This window comes from Siphateles boraxobius, unplaced genomic scaffold (assembly GCF_051911475.1).
Source record: "Siphateles boraxobius isolate OS27281-9 unplaced genomic scaffold, OSU_SipBor_1 20, whole genome shotgun sequence".
NCBI classification, from domain to species: Eukaryota; Metazoa; Chordata; class Actinopteri; order Cypriniformes; family Leuciscidae; genus Siphateles; species Siphateles boraxobius.
This window is the reverse complement of record NW_027508811.1, coordinates 18,391,804-18,412,744: the sequence shown is the minus strand read 5'-3', so window position 1 is coordinate 18,412,744 and position 20,941 is coordinate 18,391,804. Positions and strand designations below refer to the sequence as shown.

General features: G+C 37.0%; 1 protein-coding gene across 4 annotated transcripts in view; it reads right to left on the bottom strand.

Annotated features, from left to right (window-relative positions):
* Positions 1–20,941, bottom strand: part of gfra1a (gdnf family receptor alpha 1a) — a 121,730-nt gene that overhangs the window by 95,501 nt on the left and 5,288 nt on the right. For 3 of the 4 annotated variants that reach the window (XM_077237261.1, XM_077237262.1, XM_077237259.1), the window contains 2 exons: positions 20,604–20,687; positions 8,697–8,834 (listed from right to left, as the gene is read on the bottom strand). In XM_077237261.1, the coding sequence (XP_077093376.1) occupies positions 8,697–8,834; positions 20,604–20,687 (222 nt within the window). The remainder of the gene's footprint in view (positions 1–8,696; positions 8,835–20,603; positions 20,688–20,941) is intronic. The other variant, XM_077237260.1, reaches the window with a different exon arrangement.

Sequence of the window (20,941 nt, the reverse complement as noted above, 5' to 3'; positions counted from 1 at the left end):
TGTTTTAATTATTCTGATTTCATTTGATTATTTCTGTATTTTATCTTTTATTCTAAACTGTTTTAATCATTTTGATTTCTTTTGATTATTTTAATTTATTCTATGTAAAGCACTTTGAATTACCATTGTGTTTGAAATGTGCTATATAAAAAAACTGGCCTTGCCTTGCCTTTGCCTAAAATTGAAGCGAGGGGTAAAATCAGTAATAACAACAGAGTTTTTAATCCACCAGGCTGGCATTTCCCATTATGGATATTAAACTGTGCTTCTGCTGCACTTAACCTGCTGGGGCATTTCTAAGTCATCACTACTATTTCAGACCCGCTTTCTCCCGTGCACTCCGTTCTTTGTATGTAAATCTGAAACTCAAGCACAGAGTCGGGTGCGTCTCTCTCATAAGCAGCCCAGTAAATCCCTCCTCATCACACTGTGGGGATTTGGCCTGTAAGACAGCTGCCGCGACTCACCTACCATTAGGAGGGAAGGAGAATTAAAGAAGGAACAAAAGCAAAACCAGGCTTTCAAGTTTGTTCTTTCCTTCACTCTCTTCTCCAGTCTCGTTGATGGGTCAACAGTGAATTTCAGGTGGTCGAAAGAAGGGTGAGTAGATGCAGGTATGGGGCCGTTGTGTCCGTACAGTCCAAGCCGTTGTGTCCGTACAGTCCCCAAAGCTGCTGCCTGGGGCAAACATTTCCCACAGGGATCCGTTTGAGGAAAATTGCTCTGCCCGTCATTTAGTCAGCAGAGCGGCACGGCGGAGAGGCAAGCACGCAGTGTGTGTGACTATAGAAAACGCAAGTAGCTGCACAGACAGCTTTAGGACCCACAACACACAGAGCACTGACACAACACACAGAGTCTGACATACCCTGCATCCCAATGTACATTCTATCCATCCTAATTTGTACTGTATGAAAGATTAAAATAAATGTGTCGCAAAGCATAGTGCTGTATGCTGAAGAGAGTATGCCAAAACTATCCTGATGGTCAACTGATTCTGGTAGATTTTGAATTATGGATTAGGGCTGGGGCGGTATGGATTTTTTCTAACCGCGGTCGAAAAGCAAGATTTTCCCGCAGTATTGCGGTAAACCGCTTTAAATAGCCAGCTCCCGAACCGCCCCCCCCCCCCCCCCCCCCCCGACAGACTTTCGCGCACGCACCAGAAGTCGTTTTTGCTAGACAGACTTTGTTAAATATTGTCAACTACATCCGAAAAAAAACGAGCACAATTTGAAATAGTCAAATTTTCATCAAGCAGTAATTTGGCATGAACCAATCATTGAATAGATTTCCTTATTTAAGAATATTCTCAGATACATTCGCATTGAATTTTTCAGGAGAATACATTATGATGTTCACATTGGAAATGAAACAACACCTATTGCAACATGTCTTAATTACAAATATTATACTCCATATTTATGTTTACATAATATAGTGTTATTTTTGGATTTAATCTATGTCGATTATATGAAGAGTGAACAGCATGAGTAAGATAGGATCATAAGATGGGTCAGACACGATTTTGATTACTTTATTAAGTTTTGTTTTGTAGAAAGCCTTTCTTTAAATTAAATTTCGTTTTGCATAAATTGTACCTTAATTTTAATCACTGTTTCATTAACTAATTGCCTGGAATTAAGAAATAAGAAGCAAATAGCAGACATATAATCAGGAGGACGTGGAAGCGCGGGTGCGATCTCTCGCGCGTGAACTGGAGCTCGTCTCATAAATGAACCGAAACTCGGCGTAGGCTGGGCCTAAATGTCTACTTTTAAACAAAATTCAAAACGAAATGATAACATTTTAGTCTACAGTAGCCTAGTCAGGTAAGGTCAGGTTTGCCGATGTGAGTTATAGGCTATTTACTTATTCATATTTATCCCTGGGCGCCGATCGGAGACGGAGTTCACTGCTGATATTCTGGGGATACAACATAGCCAATATACTAGGGACTTTAGCCTTTAAATATCTTTGGTGCATTGGATCAGTGTTCTTTCCTGAACAGCCAAGAGCTTTCAAGCCTCGCGACAGCAGCGCCTCGCATTGCTCATAGACCTTGAAACAGTCAGCGCCGCGGATGTGGTTTCGAAAATTGATCAAAAAACGTTGGTGCGGGTGGAATGCGGACAGATGATGAGTTTTGTGATGCGGTTGCGGATGAAATAATAATAGCCCATCCGCGCATCTCTAATACGAATGGAATGTTATTATGCGTCATGGAACATTGCGCTCCTCAACTCGCGAAAGGTCGGATTTGCTCCATCTTTTGATGATAAGTTTTGTTTAGAAAACCTTGAATCCATGTAAGCCACAATATCATTAGACATAATCCATCTCATTAGAATCAATGAATCCATGTCATTAGACACAACGTGCACACATGTGCAGGCCAAGGCACTTTTTTTCTTTTTCTTTTTTTTTGCGGTGATGACGGTGACGAGGTCAGACCCGTGGTTGGAGTCACGTGACCGCGTTATTGCGGTAATGCGGTAATGCGGTAACCGTCCCAGCCCTAGTATGGATGCGTGCACACTCTACCGGCTATTATTGTGCACGACCCATTGTGCTTTGGATGAGGATTCGGCCCAGAACTACAAACATTGCAGATGTTTGTGAGACCAGTGGTTAAGCAGAGACGCCCTGAAAGGGGTTTAAGTGATTAATAATTGATATGTAACCTGATGAAAAATATACATTTGATTATATTATTTGTGTCATATTTCATCTGTAACAACATTGTAAACAATGGGATGAGTTGTCTTTTCCAAAGTTATTGTTAACTAAAACTATTAAAATTTGTTTTCGTTAACTGAAATAAAGCTGGAATAAAATAAAATATAATTATTAGATGAAAAACTAGAAAATTAGAAATGCTAACTGAAAAAGTTGAAGTTGAAGTAGAAACTAAAACTAAAAACAGAGCAATTCCAAGAGGGTCTAAACATTACTAAAACTAAAATGAAAGTGAACTGAAAATATTAAAGCGGATTCAAAATATCAATAAATACTACAAAAGTATATAACTAATACTAAAATAACACTTTTTTCTACACGATATGATAGTATGTTGAGTAGCGTAAATGGAATGAAATGTGGAGAGTGCAAATGAGGATAACTGTGACAAGATCACAGGCAAGTTTACAGTGCCATGATGCACGTAACTATGTGACAAAACGGTGCGTGGTTTCAAGATGGAATTGTACGCATTTGGGAGTATATCCCAAAGCTTTCCTACCCTTCTGCTACAAAAGTATGTACTTTATCTTCACAAAAATAGAGCAAAGTATAAGTAGGCAAATTGGGATGTAGCAAGATATACTTAAAGGGACAGTTAACCCAAAAAATGTAGAAAAAAAAGTCTATGCTATATATCATGTCACCACATTGAACCCCACTGAATTTCATTGTATGGAAAAATACAGCTGAATATGTTTTTTTGTTCTTTTTCTTTTTTTCGGGACTATTCCTTTAAGCCTAACATTGCCTAACACCTGCCGCGTCTCAGATATACTTCACTTACATAAATTCACACACTGCAGGCTTTCTATATATATATGCTTATGGTGAAGAAACACACAACCACATGTATAGATGTACCCCAGACAGGTCCTATTACTGCCCACTTCCTCTATACATACTCTATCACTTTCCCTTGTTCTTTCGCTACCTCTCTCATGCGCCTGACTTCTCAGGTTTCAGTGAATCAGACCTGGTGAATAATGTATAAGGTACAAGCTGTGAAAACCTGGACAGCACTGTAGACAGCAGGCAGCGACTAAATAAGAGTTTAGAGCATTCAGACAGACGGTATTCTGTGCCGTATCCACCAACAGACACCGGTATCTTCATCAGCTCAGCTTTGCTTAAAATGGTCTGTCATAAAAACATTTTTTAAATGAAATAGCGAAATGGATTGCTCAGTGCCTGTTTGTAGAAATTATGCCATTAAGGGCAGAAGAACACCACTGAAGGAAACTGCTAGGGGGAAAATTGTGCTTTACAAATTGGCAAACATTTTCTTGTGCTGAAAGTCAAGAAGATTGCCAAATTACAAGTTAGCAGGCTGGGATAAAAGAAAAAAATTATAAAGCTTTATGAAAAAACAGTGGTAGCAAGTGGAGGAAAATGGGCAAAATCCATGGAATAAGACAAAAAATGTATTCTGCCTTTGGATGTCAGAATCAAAAAACAAAAAAGATAGTCTCCATTTTTAGATAATAATACCATTGTTGAAGATGCCCTTTGATGCTAAATTCAGACATTTATGGTTGCAAGCCACAGACTGGACTGATGAAACTTGCAACGATTAGTCGAGTATTAAAGCATGAATATGATGTAAACATATACATAATATTCACATGTGCAGTTCATAGGGGATATCATTTATTAGCCATAATTAGTAATAATATTTAAACCTGTAAAAACATTTTACATAGATAACATATAAACATGTAACATTTGTCTTACAAATATGACTTTTCCTCTCACAATTGCGAGTTTATATCTCCTAAATCGGACTTTATAACTCAAGTTTATATCACAATTCTGATGGGGGAAAATATCTGAATTGTTAGATATAAACTCAGAACTGGGAGGAAAATTGTGGGATATAAACTCGAAATTCACTTTATATTCTTTTATTCCGTGGCTTCCATAGACTACTACTGCAGAACTGTAATTCTCTGCCACCAACTCCACCCACAAAAACGTCATCGCTGTTTGACTCCCAAATGGACTATTCTCATGTCCCACTAGAATTGTCCTTCCAGTGCAATCAGTGTCTGAAGTAGCTCACTCGTTTTCATTCACTTGTTCAAGTGGACTTTATTAGTGGAGTAAAATATAGGTAATAGTGAATATAGGATGCGATTTCAGATACAACTATCGATTCATTATGTGAACAGGGCGTATTCATTCAATAAGTCCAATCAATTAAGTGCTTTTTTACAGTTCGCACTCAAAGGCTACTGGTTTGTGTTAAGCAGTTGAGTGCATCTAAATGAAGATACTTCGAACAATATGAGTGAAGTGTATGCAAGTGAAAGAGAATGATTCGTTTAGTTAAAGTCCCCCTGTGGAGAAAATCAAAATTTTAATGTTGTTTATATATCTATGTGGTGTTTTAAATAAACTTTAAGACAAACCATGTACAAATTCATAAGTCAACATCATTGCTGAGTATTTTCTCATTAAAACTGCAGTAAACCAAAGATAGTCTCATAAACGTGGTTTGAAATCGCTGGTGTTTCTGATGTCACATGTCTACCTTGTAACCAATCACGTCAACGTGTGATCGTCATCGAGTGGATCTCTGAGCTGGTGTGAGTGAGTGGAGGCGGGGCTAATTTACATATTCATAGAACCGCGTATTCTAAATACGGTAAGGGTGTAGAGTTATATTCAAGGAAAAAGCGTCTAAATATGTCATTTTGGCATTCAAAGTTGAGTTTTAAGGGATACAATTATTAACTACAGGGGACATTAAAAGATTTGTTTCAAAAACAGCACTAAATGAACAACACAGTCATTTAATTTGAAAGAAAATACATTTTATCTCTGTTTGTTGTGATAACAGACAACATGCATCTAGAAAAAAGAGAATAATACTAATTCTTGGCTAAAACCCGGCACTGTGTAACGAGCGGCGGTGAGACTGCTCTCTAAAGCTCACGGCCTACTTCCATTACCCCTCGTCTATTGCCCCGTAGGCCAGCTGCCATGCCAGCTTGGATCCAGTTAATGCTCTAAAACTGGAAAATAATTTCAAGGTCTCCGGGAGTAGCCAGTGCTTTCCGGCCTTTTTATATTTATTTATTTTATCCAGAATCACCTTTCGAGTGGCTGTGATTATGTATGCATGACTGGGCCTGGCCCATGCAAATCCTCCAGGCTCTTTCACAGAGGGCTCGCTGACCTGCTTCCTGCTTTCATCCCGCCTCTAAATACTGATCGCAAACGGCCAGGAACTAAATCAACAGCACATGAAAGGCGCCGAGCGTGGAGGAGAGGGGCCACATGGCTAAACAATCCCCTCCCCAGTCCATTGTAAACAGCTTGGAATGTTCACGCAGAGCTGAGCACATTCACCAATGCTTCAACAGAAGTGTCTGTTATGCAAATGAGCTGGATTTAATTTCTATTCCACTGTTCTCTATAAAATTAGTAATATTACCCAGCCCGGTCTGTGTGTTTACTTGGCCCAAGTTTGGAGGCTCTGAATGCTAATATATTTGGCTATACATTTAAAATATTGATATACAGTGTAACGCACTTTGAAAAAACTACAGTGAGGATCATACAGCTGTCTGAGTAAATTTGGATTTAAAGTAAATTTGAAGGATGTAATAAAATATCGATAGTGATGACAAATACTTCAAACTACGATTTCAAAATCAACCAGCCGGTGGGTTGCCTCATCTACTAGTCGGCTAATTGGTCTTAAAGTGTCATATTTTTCTCATTATTTATTTTACCCATAAAGAAATAAATAATATTTAAAAAACAATTTACCATTAATTATTTGATTAAAATTTTAAAATGAAATAATGAAAATAGATTTTACTTTGAGCCTCATGGGTCCAACAATTACATCACCTGATCAGCCAAATGCTATTTTCTTTACCTCGGTAATCCTACCATAATTAGACAATTTCATTAACAGAATAAAGAAATCATGACAATGACATTGGTTACTGAACTATTTTTAACTTGACACCATACAAATGCAAGATGCTCAGAAAACATTTCACGACACACTGGCCAATGACAATCGTTGACGTGTAGCCTATGGCTGTTTCAGTGTTGTTGTTGTTGTTTTTAAAGGATTTAAAGACACAATGCCTCTGAGAGGGTTTTATCACGCAAACAACTGAAGCACATCATGCTCATGCATTAAATATCATAATTTTTTTTATCCCCCCAAAAAAGAAGACTTCATTCATTTCTGTTCAATGACTCATGGGTTAGTCGACTCCATGTTAAATATGAAATAGATCATCTGACATATTTCCATGTTTGTGCCCTGACAATTACAATGCAGAAAAGATCTGAGGGGAAAACTTGATATACGTGTGTATGTGTGTGTGTATTCCTGTATGCATCCATGTTTATCTGAGGTGTTCCCTGTTGCATACAGCATACTAATATAAGTCTTCCATTCATATTCATTGTACAGAAAACTGCTATTCCAGACTAAATCTGAATAATGCCTCCATATTCAAGTTCTCTTGTCACTGTTATGTTGGTTCAACATCAAACCCACTTCCATTTACATATTTTGTGTTTTATAACATTTTGAGTTCAGAGCATGCCAATAACATATCATTGTGGCACACAGAAAGCAACATCTGAGGCCCAGGGAATGAGCGCCACTTGTTCAGCAGTACAAGAGGGAAATTGTCTCCCTCTGCAGCACACACAATATTGCAGGTGCTTAAATTATTCATCATGTACGAACGCTGGGGTCTCACTCAGAGCCAAAACTCCAGCCTCTTAATCTGTACTTTATATTCCATTTTATATTTTACAGCTTTGTTTACTCCGAAAGGGAGATAAAGAGCTTTTCTTTTCTAAGAGATCTAGCTATGTTCTTACTTTTGACAACAAAGAAAACAGTTCTGTGTAATTTTCATAAATCACTATGTAACATTTTCCGTCAATTGCCTTCACCTTGCTGGCAAACAGGCTTAAAAATTGCACACATTTGTTTTTTTAGTAATTGTGATACAAACGAATGCCAAATGAATGTGCTTAACCCAGTGCTTGCACAACTACTAATTTTTTTATAGTTAATAGTCATCTAGAAAACTAATTTGACTAAACTGACTAGTTGATTGTTTAATTTATGCAAATGATTCACCATATGCCATTTAACTTTCTTTGCTGTTTCTGGCAAGCTTTGCTGATGGAGAGGGTTTGAGTGGAGATGAAGAATATCAGTGCAAAAGCTTATATTTTCATTGTTTTCATTCATTGTTTAAATTTTCATTTAAAAGTCATACATAGCAAAAAAGTAATGTTCCTCTTGGTTTAATTTAAATTCAACTTTGTTAAATTGCCAAATTTACTGGTGCACAAACTCATAAATATTTACCAATTTTCTATTGAACCTAGAGATCATTATGTGACTTGCAGAGAGACTAAACAACAAAGCAAGCACTTGTAAGTCTGAATAGCTATTCATATTTACATTCAGGGCATTTAGACTCTTATCCACAGTGAATTACAAAAGTGCTTTAGTGCTAAATATAACAACACTGTGATCAATAGATGGCAAGTATGCAACTTGGAACCCTACCTGTTTAGTTGAATAATTCATAATTACCCCATTGCGCCCTTTCCTTGTATATCTGTTTGTTGTCAATGATTAGGTTCAAGAGCTCAAATTATTTGCAAGACCTTTTGAAATTGAATTGGCTCTTTTTGCGTTCTTTGTGCGTTCATACAAAAAAGGTCTCAGTTCAACAGAACTACTGTAACGGAATAACTTTTCTTTCAATCCGTTCCTCTTCTATTTCTCTTCCCTCAGCCACCTAGAGCAAAATGAGAACACAACCCCAACTGACATAACAAACCAACGTCACAATATAGTCATTGTGGCACACAATGGAGAATGTTAACTTTATTAATGGCATGCACACTTATCCACTTACTCCAGTCTTTTTCAGCGTATTTATTAGTGACGTATTTACCCAGAATTGCCCAGTTCGGGTGTGCCCTTCTGTTTCTACTGGGGTCTTGAGGCTCAAGTGGTCTTGACCTGCCCTGGGACCCTCGCCCTGGGGCCACGGTGACAGGACTGCTCCAGGGACCGCCACCAGTCCCTCCCTCTGCAAAGAGACTAGTACTCAGTAACTTCCAAAGTAATTTTAAAAGACGCCAACTAAGATTAGGAAGTCCATATTGCGGCCTGTATTAATTAGTTCTGTTTAACAAAGTAAGAATTAACTAGTTGTTTTTAAAAATCTTCAGATGCTACTGTGAGATGATCTTGTTAATGAAATAATTTTTGCTATCATACTAATGAAAGTAATTTTTGCATTCAAAGTCACTCAATCACATTGCAGAGCAATTAACAACACATCTGAAACAGACAATGCACAGCTACACAAAGACGAAGACCTGTACATTGGGGAGGCGAGGACAAAAACAAGATAAAAACCATGTAATACAAAGCTGGAAGGAGCACAAAAAGATCTGACAACCAGGAACACTCAACAAACAGAACAAGAGAGCTAGAAAGACCCAAAAACTGTGTATAAAAATGAGAAGAAGATGCATTCAAAAGCAAATAAAAGGAGATGGCAAGGTTAAAACAGAGGGAATCAGCATAAAGCAGAGGTGAGACAAAAGAGAATTATGGGAGTATAGTTCTAAACAAAACAAGAGCAAGAACAAGAAGTTGAAACCCAGCATCTGAATGTGTACTTCTCTACTTAAGAATATAGTATGTCAGATCAAAAGTAGTATGTCAAATGAGTAATATGTCCAAATATGCAGTGTTCATGAAATAGTAAGAGAAAAAGATGGACACTTTACTATTCCATAAGGCCATGAGAGAGGAGTAACAGTAGTCATATTCATAAATAGCGCAGAACAGCAATGTGGTTGACGTTGTACAGTAGGTCACATGCCAATGCCAACATGGTGGATGTAGTACACTGGCAAAAAAATACATTTATTCCTAAGGTAGTATGTAACTTCATTGATTTTATTCAAGCCAAAAATAGTAAAATCACTGAATAAATTAGGTTACACCAACAAAAATGAAAGCTTTAGCGTAAGTTCTGCCGGAAAGACTCAATTGTTACGTCAGTTGTTACCTTCTCATCCATCCAATCTTGCTCTAATACTTGTAGTATAAAAGATCGGTACTTACACGTCTGAGTTTGCAGATGCTGACGCCCATTCCCCTCCATCCTCCCCACCACCACCAGGATGGTCCCCCCCTATACCTCCCAGGGGGTCGGCTACGCCCCTGCCTTCGTCTTCAGGCAGGAAATGCAGATTCCGTACCCTCGCATTGCAAGCTACGGACGGGGCCTACGCCAAAGAACTTTATATCATAATACTTGCTTGCTGGGCTATTAATAAATGCATACTTGTTACGGTATTCTACCTCCCAAGTCTTTCTGGTAGAAATTAATTTAAAGGTATTCAAAATTAATTTAAACATTCAAAAGTTTAGGATCGGTATGATTTTTATAGTCTCTTATGCTTACAAAGGCTGCATTTATTTGATTGAAAATAGAGTAAAAACAGCAAAATTGTGAAATAATGTTACAATTTAAAATAACTATTTTCTGAAATAAAAATAAAATAAAACATATTCCTGTGAAGTCATAGCAAAATTTTCAGCAGCCATTACTCTAGCCTTCAGTATCACACGTTCATTCAAAAAGGATTTCAACATGCTGTATTCGGTGCTCAAAAAACATTTCTTATTATTATCAATGTTGAAAACAGTTGTGCTGCTTCATATTTTTGTGGAAACCTTGGTGCATTATTTTTTTTTAGAATTCTTTGATGAATAGAAAGTTCAAAAATAATTTGAAATATAAATCATTTGTGCATTGTAAATGTCTTTACAGTTACTTTTGATCAATTTAATGCATCCTTGAAGAATGAAATCATTACTTTCTTTTTGAAAAATCTTACTGATCCCAAACTTTTCAAAGGTAGTGTATATTTGGTAGAAAAAGCACCTTAAGGTAACAAAATAAAGTTTTTACATATTGTATTATTAATACTACACACATGCATAAAGCGCACTTTATTAGCAGTCAAGTATTGCAGTATATATACTGACAGGGAACAAATTTGGATGCAGTGTGAGATATTGTACAGCGCAGTACAGACAGAAACAGAAAGTCAAAGAAAATCTTGGACACAAATTCAAGGTACTTTGAGATGTGATAAAGACCCCTTGCAAATTGGTTGCATGAGAAACGCAAAAACAAAAACGATTATATATTACAAATATAAAAAAAACATGAAAAATATTTTTTAAAAAGTATCAAATTTATTTTCTAAGAATAACTATTTAACAGAGAGAATATATGTACTCAGCAGTCTATGAAATATTGTGACTTGGATTAATGGATTAATGATGTCGCTGTGTCCGTAGGATGCCTTTGTACTTGACTTTATATTTCTAGCATAAAAAGGAGTGAAATGAAAACACAACAGAGGATTTGAGTGAGGGGGGTTGATCATGTGTAAGACTGGAACACAGCCAGGAACAGCTGGATACCAGGGTAGCTGTTTATTTATTTATTTATTTATTTCATTTTTTGTAGGTCCTGAATATTTGTGGAGAGCATCTGTGATTAGATGAACAGAGAGAATAAAACAGTGATGTTCTGAGAGAAAGTGCGATGTGTCTAGACTGGTCCAATTGTAGGTCATGAAGCAAACGCATGATTAGAAGAGTAGGAAGCACGCTGAGATGAAAATCATGTATTAATGTGTCTTTTCCCTGGCTTTCAAGGTTCATTCATTTGCAACCTTTATCTTCCTTTCTATCTCTTGTTCTTTCAAGCCCTGCCAGCCTCTCTTTTTCCCTCCCACCAAGCTTTCGCCAAATCCTCGGTGAACCAGAGGTCTTGGTGAGATTGTGCGAGCCGATTCCTCATTATATTGAAAGGCTTTAAACTCTGAGCAACAGACAACATTTGCAAGAGATTTCCAGACAAAGCCAACATTTCTCAACTGTCTGGACAAAACCAACAACAATAGGGTGCAAATGTCTGAGACCATTAGTGAATTGCTTCTAATTTGCTTCTAATTATTTTTTTCTAATTTAATGTGGTTTTATTTAGTAGAAACTGCATATATCAGAAACGCAATTTGAGTTAAAGTGTAAACCTAAGGCCGGTTGCATAAACTGACGCTATTTTTTTCTTTAAGTCTGTTCATAACTTTTTTTTAAGTCAGTTACATAAAAACGTTGATTGGTCTAATACTGAATTGATACCGAAAAGTAAGACTGATGACCCCTAACTAACTGTTGGTTGGTCATACTAGTTCTTAAGACATGTCTGGCCATCAGTACAAAGGATCACATGATCAAGGTCACATTTACTTATTTGATTAGTGACCCAGAAATAGTTAAAACAATTATTTTCTATTTATTCATATATTTATTTTATTGAAAACCTATAATACATTGTTTAAAAATTTTTAAATTCCCGATTTTCAATGTGGTCTAAAAACTTTTGGACCCATATGTTCCATAATACTGATGCAGAGTTATGACTGGCTTTCGTAAAATTTGCATTGTACTAAAGTTATTTTTACCCAAAATCTTATAAATATTTTTTCCAAAGCAGCTTTACAGAACATAGAGTTTTAAAATAGTGATTAGTGTGCAAGTTAACGTTGACAGAAGAAGAAAAAAACCTACAAACACAAATATTATTCATTTTTTATTATTCATTATTCAAATATCATACATATCTATGCTACAAGAAAGAAGACATTAACATTTAGGGGAAAAATATAATATATGTATCTAATAAACAATCAAATATAATTAATATAACAGAATATATAAAACTAATTTAAGAAAAATTCAGTTTCAGCGTAGTCATATATAGAAGCCGCTTATAAATCCTTGTAGAGTGATTAACAGGATTAGTTTCTCGAAATCCTGTCATGCTATTGCCTAAAAGTCCATTTATTACTGTCTCCTGGGTGCATCCCTCCCAACTGTTAAAAAAGAGAGTAATTATGTGGTTGCCAAATCTACCTGCTTCCTGACTGGCACTTGTTGCCTTGGTAATTGTGTAAATTTTGCATGCATCTGTGGCGACTGGCCGAGGCTGGAGCTGGCACAGACATCGCCCCTACTGATTCCAGCTGTCAGCAGTGTCTATTAACAATGATGAATCACTCCCCCACTTCTCAATCCAATCATAGAGACCACAGCAGGACTTAGATCTGGTCACCTCTGACTAAATGATTTTTGGACAACGTGGGGCGGCCCGCCAGAGCACCCGGTCGACGCTTTGTGTTAGATTACGCTATTAGCCTGCAGGCTTCTGAGCTTTACATCTTCCAGCAAACCTTTGTAACTGTGGTACTCAAACAACAAAGCAAGACACACAACCAAAACATGTAAAGCTCTTCGGTTTATGTAGCTCTTTGTATTTATACTGTCATGCACAGACAAGACAAGACAAGAACAAATTATTAAATTATCTAAATTCAATCCAATAACTTTTTTTGTCATTTATTTTGCCAGTTTCAGGGTTGGTGCAATTACTGCATTTTGCTTTTGTAGAGCAATATAAACAAATATGCCAATTCACCCATAGACTGTATATTATTATTAACTAAAACAAACTAAAACTTCATTAACTGAAATAAAACTGAGATCAAATAAAATGTAAATAGTAGATGATAAAATTTTAATTAAAAAAAGTTACAAAATTGAAAATAGTAATGTTGCTTTGGCAACTAACTGAAATAAAACTTGAAGTACTAAAATTACTAAAACTGAATGAAACATAAATGAAAGTGAAATTTTTAAAAGTCTCCCGTGGTGTTGAAAATTAGCATGTGTGCTATAACACCCAAGCAAATGCATATGTTCGTCCAATGTAATTGTATTGTCCATGTCAAATAAAATAAAATAAATAAATATAGAAATATTTTTGTAAAAATAATGAAAATGACAAAAGCACATAACAAAATGATTAAAAATAAACTTAAATTAAATTGAAACAGAAAATAAAAATATAAAATCTAATCCAAACAAAATAATTATTAAAATTATTAATTAATAAAGCTAATTATCCAAAAACACTATCATAGAAAATAAAATAATACTAAGAAACACACACATGCTGGGTTTTCATGTTTTATGGGGACTTTCCATAGACATAATTATTTATTGTATCCCCTAACGCTGTCCCACCCATCACAGAAAACTTTCTGCACATTTACATTTTCAAAAAACAAAAAAAACAAAAAACAACATAAAATGATATGATTTAAAAAATAATCCTTATTGGGACAATGCCATGACCCCACAAGGACAAGGATTTTATGTATAACCATATAACTTTGTGGGGAAATTTAGTCTCCATAACATAGGGTTTACCTGATGCCCCCCCCCCCCCCTCCCCCGTACACACCCTACACACCCTACACCCCCACCCACATACTTAAAAATAACATTCAAAGAAAAACTTTTACAATTAAGTGAAATTAGTTTCTCATGCTGTTATCAGCTAGAGTGTTTGATTTCCATACACTGAGCCTCAGAGGAGAGCAAAACAACAACATGAATAAATTAGGAAAGCGAACAGTGGAAGCCATAACAATAAAAAGTTCTACAAACTGCAAATCTGCAAAAACTTGGTAGCACAGCTATATGCTACCACAGTCATTACATTTGCTAAAACAGACACACAGAATCGGATATTGGTTTTGCATCACTTTTGAAAGTCTAAAATAAACATTGCAAGCATTTAACTGAAAAAAATACTGCATGAACAGTTGTTCCTCCACCATTCTCCATCATGAAGTAGATATACTATCATCTCTTTGGTCTCACTTTTCATTGGTGTGGTCCTGCAAGTTAGAAGTCAAGGTCAGTGGGTATCAATCACTTTCCTTAGCTTTCCGCTTTTCTCTTTACCATCTCCCCCTAGGCCATGAGAAGGTTTGACCTCCAGAAGGCAGAAAGACAGATGGTCGACTGAATGTGATTGGGTTATGTGATGAGCTCTATGCCACATAAAATCTAGTTGACATCATGCTGTACAGTCAGTCTGTTAACATTTCCCTCAAGAGCTCCTCAGTCCTCCATCAAAGTCCTAAATGTACTCTGCACATCTCTACACTTCATCATTGGCATTTAGCCAATAACAAGCTCAGTGTTGACAGGGGTGAGCTGATCTCTTAAAGGGGAACACTGTTAATAGAGATCAGTGGCTCTCTACTAGTTTTTGGAGATCAGTGGCTCTCTACTCATTTTTACCCAGATCATACACTGGACATCATCTTATAGTTTGGCTTATATATATATATATATATATATATATATATATATATATATATATATATATATATATATATATATATATATATATATATATATATATATTATACCAACACACATACAGTATACTGTATATGCATGTCAGACTATGGAACTACTGCATTTCACTTGAATTTTAAAATGTTACCTGAGCATTAGTGACAGACAGATATTCCTCTGATCCATCTAAACGGAAGGAATGGGAGGAATAAAAAAGAAACAAAGAAATCGATGGTTTCTTGTACTCGCAGATTCAGGTTTCTATTTTAACATGGCCTGCTATTGATTAGCTTTCATATCTGAAGTCTCCCTGAGCAGCAGCTCGCTCAGGAGGATAGAAGAGATTTTAGCAGAACAAACCCCACAAAATAGAGAGAGGGGAGCTGGGAAACGATAGAAACTGATGCTTCCTTGGCCTGCTTGATCTGCACTAACAGTTCCTGCTTAAGCACAGTTAGCGTACAGTTGGCAACATGAAAGGCTTTTGTATTGCGTGATGGACTTTCCCAGAACATCACCACAGCGCACAGAGCTTTTATAATGGGGAATAGAGGATGACTTCGAAGGGTGAATCATTTAAGGAGCGCTTGCCAAGTGCTGTGCTCCCACTCCCGCTGAAATGAAAGGAGTTCCGGTGCTTTGTGTCATGAGAGGCATCAAATACCTGTGCAGTGGAGAGCAATTCTGGGAAGGCAGTGTGTGGAAACAGCAGAACTGTAAGTGGCTGTGAATGTCAACACTAAATACTTGCTAATTAAAAAGCCAGAGAACATTATGCAACATTACTGCTATGGTACTATAATCTTACACAAATTCTATCCATGTCCTGCTGTCATGGTGAGTTTATGGTGACCAGTGTACTCCGTGAAACAACGTGTTCTCGGTCTGGAACTGATTAACCGAGTGCTGCTGCAACTCTAGCTAGGTGTCGACAGCTTCACAACATCATGTCAGTATAGGGATTCTTAGAAGTTTTACATGGCTAGCCTGGAAGGTCATACAACTCACACTGCACAAAGTTGACAGCAAAAGGAAAGGGAACTCTATAACCTTCTGCAGACCCCAAAATCACATAAAAATTACGAAGTAAAACAAGACCTTTATTAGCCGAGAAACATAATAAACATTGAACATAACATCATGTAGAGATGATGACAAACTCAAACAAACTTATTTTTGTGTGCTGCATTCTGAAATGTGTTAGCCATTCAGAAATGAATTGAGAATTTTTTCGATTCCTGAAGTTGAACTGAGAATTGAGCTGCACACAGAATGCATAATTATTCAAAGATAATAACCATCACACTGCGCTCTCTTGTTTCATTCTGGTGCCATCTTGCTCCTCAGTTATTGACTGTTTTTACTGTAAAGTGAATCCAGAGGATGTCAGTATTAAAGTCAGCATGAAATGGAAGTTACGATAATCTTTTCTTCCCTATTGTGACGTATATCTGAGTAAAACAGCTTCTTGAACAAAACACCACCAACAAAAACGATCAGGGTAGAAAAGGTTTAAACCACCCCCTTATCATCTGAATGACATTTTAATTGAATTTGGCAAATTCATTCCGATTGACGTGGTTACATGTAGCACAGTCGGAATAAGAAAGTCACTAGTCCGATTACAATCGGATTATTAGGGTCCATGTAAACGCAGCTAGTGAGAGCGAGATGTCGCTGCAAGAGGGATGGGGCAGTTATTTTAATTAAAGATTATGAGGGCACATGAATTTAAATTAAAAATACTAATAATGATGTGCATGGATAAATCATTTATAATAAATACACAAACATTCCATAAAAAATAAGAATTGTCAATTTTGATTTCATAGTGGTTTTAAATGTCTCTGTACATTATCCATTTGAACTTGTTTGTTCATCTAGGCTCAAAGCTGCTTGCTAGGAACTATTTTTCTTCGCAGAAGCTTTGTGTTTAATGAGCTAATAAAATATTTCAACTCAAATCAATATTTCATGTGTAATTGTTTACTTACATGGCAAGTAACTGTGTAATTAGCTTATTACATGGCTACATTAACTGGCTTGATGTACATTATCCCTTACATAAACTAAAGCATAGTTAGTCAAAACAAAAAGTTTAGAGTCAGACAGACAGAAGAATAGACAGATATAGATAGACAGACAGACAGACAGACAGACAGAAGAATAGATAGATAGATAGATAGACATATTTCACTCTAGTGCTAGGCCTATATGTCTCCACAATGACAGACGAACAGTTGTTATAACAAAAAGAGAGCCGTGCTTTCCGAAATTGTTTGATGTCCTGTTCTTTTTCTCATGGCTACCCAATCATTTAGGCAATTTCATCCCAGACAACTCAAGCAGCATAGCTGGCTATTATGCTTTGTGTTACATCTTCCCCCTACATCCAACAAAACTAGTCCTATTTGTATTACAGGGCCACTGAACGTTAAATGGCAATTGTCTGATATTGCCAAGGACTTTATCAACAAACTCCAAATTTTACACCATGCATCTCTCCACGACAATAACAGCTTTTTTCCCAACCTTGTGCATTTTTTTCCCCCCTGACAAGGTTAAATTACTACTGCCGAGGCCAGGTTCAGATATTCTGCAACAGAAAACTGTCGAAACAGATACTGCTGAGATACAGAACGAAAGTGTTCCAGCATAGGAGAGTAAAGGGTGTTCTGAGTGTTGAGGCGCTTTGTTTCTCTCTGTTCTCCTCCTGCATAAAGCCTAATGATGTGGAGGTAATGCAAAGTCAACTTAGATCAGGGGACGGGAGAGTGCCAAGTAAGTGTGAATAAACTAGCTGTGAAAAGTGGTGGTTTCCTTGCTCCGTTAAGCATACTGCCTCCTACTAACTAATTCTCTGTTTACATCCAGTACCGTTTTATAGTGAGAAAATCCCACCCAATTAGGTGTCATTTTTGTAAGCTTTTTTATCATCACATCTATAACCAGCTACTGTTTTTTGAAAAGACCAGCATACAGTAAGATGCATTTTGGATGGCAGTTTTCTGGTGTTCCCACCAGGCTTCTTAAATGGATAGTCTGTCCAAAAATGAAAATTTCGAGGTAACCAAATAGTTTTGGTTTCAATTGACTTCCACTGTATTTTTTGTTTAAACATTGGAAATCAATGGGAACCAAAACTGATTGGTTACCAACAATCTTCAAATAATCCTCTTCAATGTTCCAGAAAAATAAAAATAAAGTCACAAAGGTTTGGAAAGCGAGAGCAAATTATAACATTTGTAGGTGGACTATCCCTTTTAAATAGCCTAACTGACAAAACTTGAAAAAAAAAAAAAAAAACTAGAACACCTCTGGAAGCATTCAGCCCAGGCGAAATGGATCTCTCAAACAGTTTACATTTTCCTGTCCTCACCTATTTGTTGACATTTCAGGCCATTCTGAAGCAAGACTTCGTCACTCAATCCATCTATAGCAGCTCTGCTATAGAAAATGTAGACACTTTGACCCCTGCATTACCCTGTCTTTGGATTTGTTTTATTGGCACTGTGACTGAGGCATACGAGGGCACTTCAGGCAAATAAGGGCCAATAATCCCAAGAGAGAGGAAGCCCTGCAGCATTCAATTAATCATTTAATCGGGTGGAGAGCAGACATCAATACAGGTAAAACGCAGCAAGATACTCAGCAGGAAAACGGACATGGGAGAGGTAGTTTTCATGAGAACTCAGTATGTTTCACATAGGGAACACACAACCATGCTCCACACACACCCCAATAGAGCACAGCTGTGTTCTATAAAGGCAGACTGTTTTATGAACAAAGTTTTTGTGACCCTTGGCTGTTTCAGCTTTTATTAAAATATGCTCTCAGTGTTGTCACGAAGAATATTTTCCCATTTTAACCTGTGGGATTTCAAAAACATGAACATTCAAAAGGTTCTGAGGGGACTGTTCTGCAAAGTTTATCTTAAACCTCATTTAATCACACCTGAACCAGCTGATCTACATCTTACTAGGCAAAGACACTTCCAGCCAGATGTGTTGAGGCAAGTTGGATCTAAACTTTGCAGAACAATAGCTCTCCAGAACCGAGTTTGGACACCCCTGATCTAAGTTGACATAAATGAATTATGCAAAACTCAGCAGATCTAACAAATCTAAATTCCCACATCCTAAACTATAAATTTAAAGTATTAATCATTGTTTAGGGTATTATGTATTATTATTTAGATTCAATAGTCCTCTACGTTCGGTTACTGACCAGACAAATTAAAGATGTAGTTAATGGTTCTGTAAGAGCCAGAAATTTTAAAGAAATCATAAGCATAACTATATTGTGGATACATTTCCTTTATTGTTACCATATCTCCACCACATTAAAAACAAACATATATAATGATTTAACTAAATTAGCCCAGACCAATGAAACATGCTAATTAAATTAAAACTAAAAAGTTATTTTTAATCTTTTGGCTGTTGAAAAGAAAGTGCTAATAAAACTGACCTACTACTTCCAGACACCCAGAGTCTGCCTTGTCTCTCACGTACTGTAGGTGGGGAACTGATTCCCCGCTTGGCCTGTTTCTTAGCCATGGAACTCAGCCGTCAATAAGGAGCACTTTCAGATTTAGAGCAATCTGCCGCAACTCTCTCTGTTCTCACAAACACAGAGTGAGAGAGTCTGAGGAAAGTACCAATCTACATGTTATTTTAATTACTGAGGTGTTTACCACCTTATTCCGGTTCCCTGAGGGAAGCTCCAACCAGGATTTGCAGTTTTTCACTTTCGTTATTTTGACTGACATGACTTACCAGTGACATTGAATTTGGAAGGTTTAAGTTTTCTCTCAAGTTTTTTTTTTCTTTAACAACAAATCTCTAACAAATGCTTTAATATTAGTTAATTAAATGAAGTGTTCTCTCTTCATCCACACTCTCACATGTCGATGAAATCAATTGCTTCTGAAAACTCAAACTTTCCTTCTGCCTTCATCTGGTGCTCTTAAACCTTTGCTGTCACCATCTGCTGTGCACACCTTTGGCAGTGCATCTCTGCTCTTTTTATTAGGGCCCTTTCCATGGTGAAGTAGGGAACAACATTGCCACCTAGAGGACAATCCAAGTCAGCATCCAGCATCTCAGGTCAGATTCACACAACCCCTGCTACCCTCACGAACATTTTCCCTAAGTAACCCCGAGGCACATTTAAAAAGTAATTTCATTGCAACCCCTCCCCCAAATAAAACACATTCAACTGCTACTACTGTCACATCAGCAGCATCTCACATAGGCTGAATCCCAGCACCGAACGATTTCCATTTCCCATAGAGTTCAGTGAAGTGTACAGCATTTATAATGGTTCATTGAGCACTAACCATGAACATTCAGAACTATATCTCCCCATGCAAGATCCAGAGGATCAGAGACCGGAAGATAGCATGCATCCACAAGGGCATATAGAGGAAAAAGAGGGAGGAAAACAAGTAGGACATGAGATACCAACCTAACTGGTTGAACTGTACAATCTCAAAGTCTTGTTTTTTCTTCTTCTCAAACAGCCTCTTTAATAAATAAGCACATCCTACCTGCATAGATGGGGGCCAGTCGAAATATATCTGAAAGCCGGCTGTTCATAGGCTCATATGGAGAATCCTCAAGTAAATCATTCCCTGCAATATTAACAAATGAAATGTGATTAAATACCAATAATGAAATGCTATATTAATTATTAAATCTGTTTTTCTTAACTGCACTCTTAATATTATTATTAAACAACAAAGCTGCAAACTGTCCTTTATGTTTGTTAGTATTTGGGTCATTGATTCATGGGACTGGTTTACATTTCTGGAGACAGTTTCTGGTTGATTAGCTGCACTGGTCAGTTGAACTGAAAAAGCCCAGCCCCCATCCAGCACACACACAC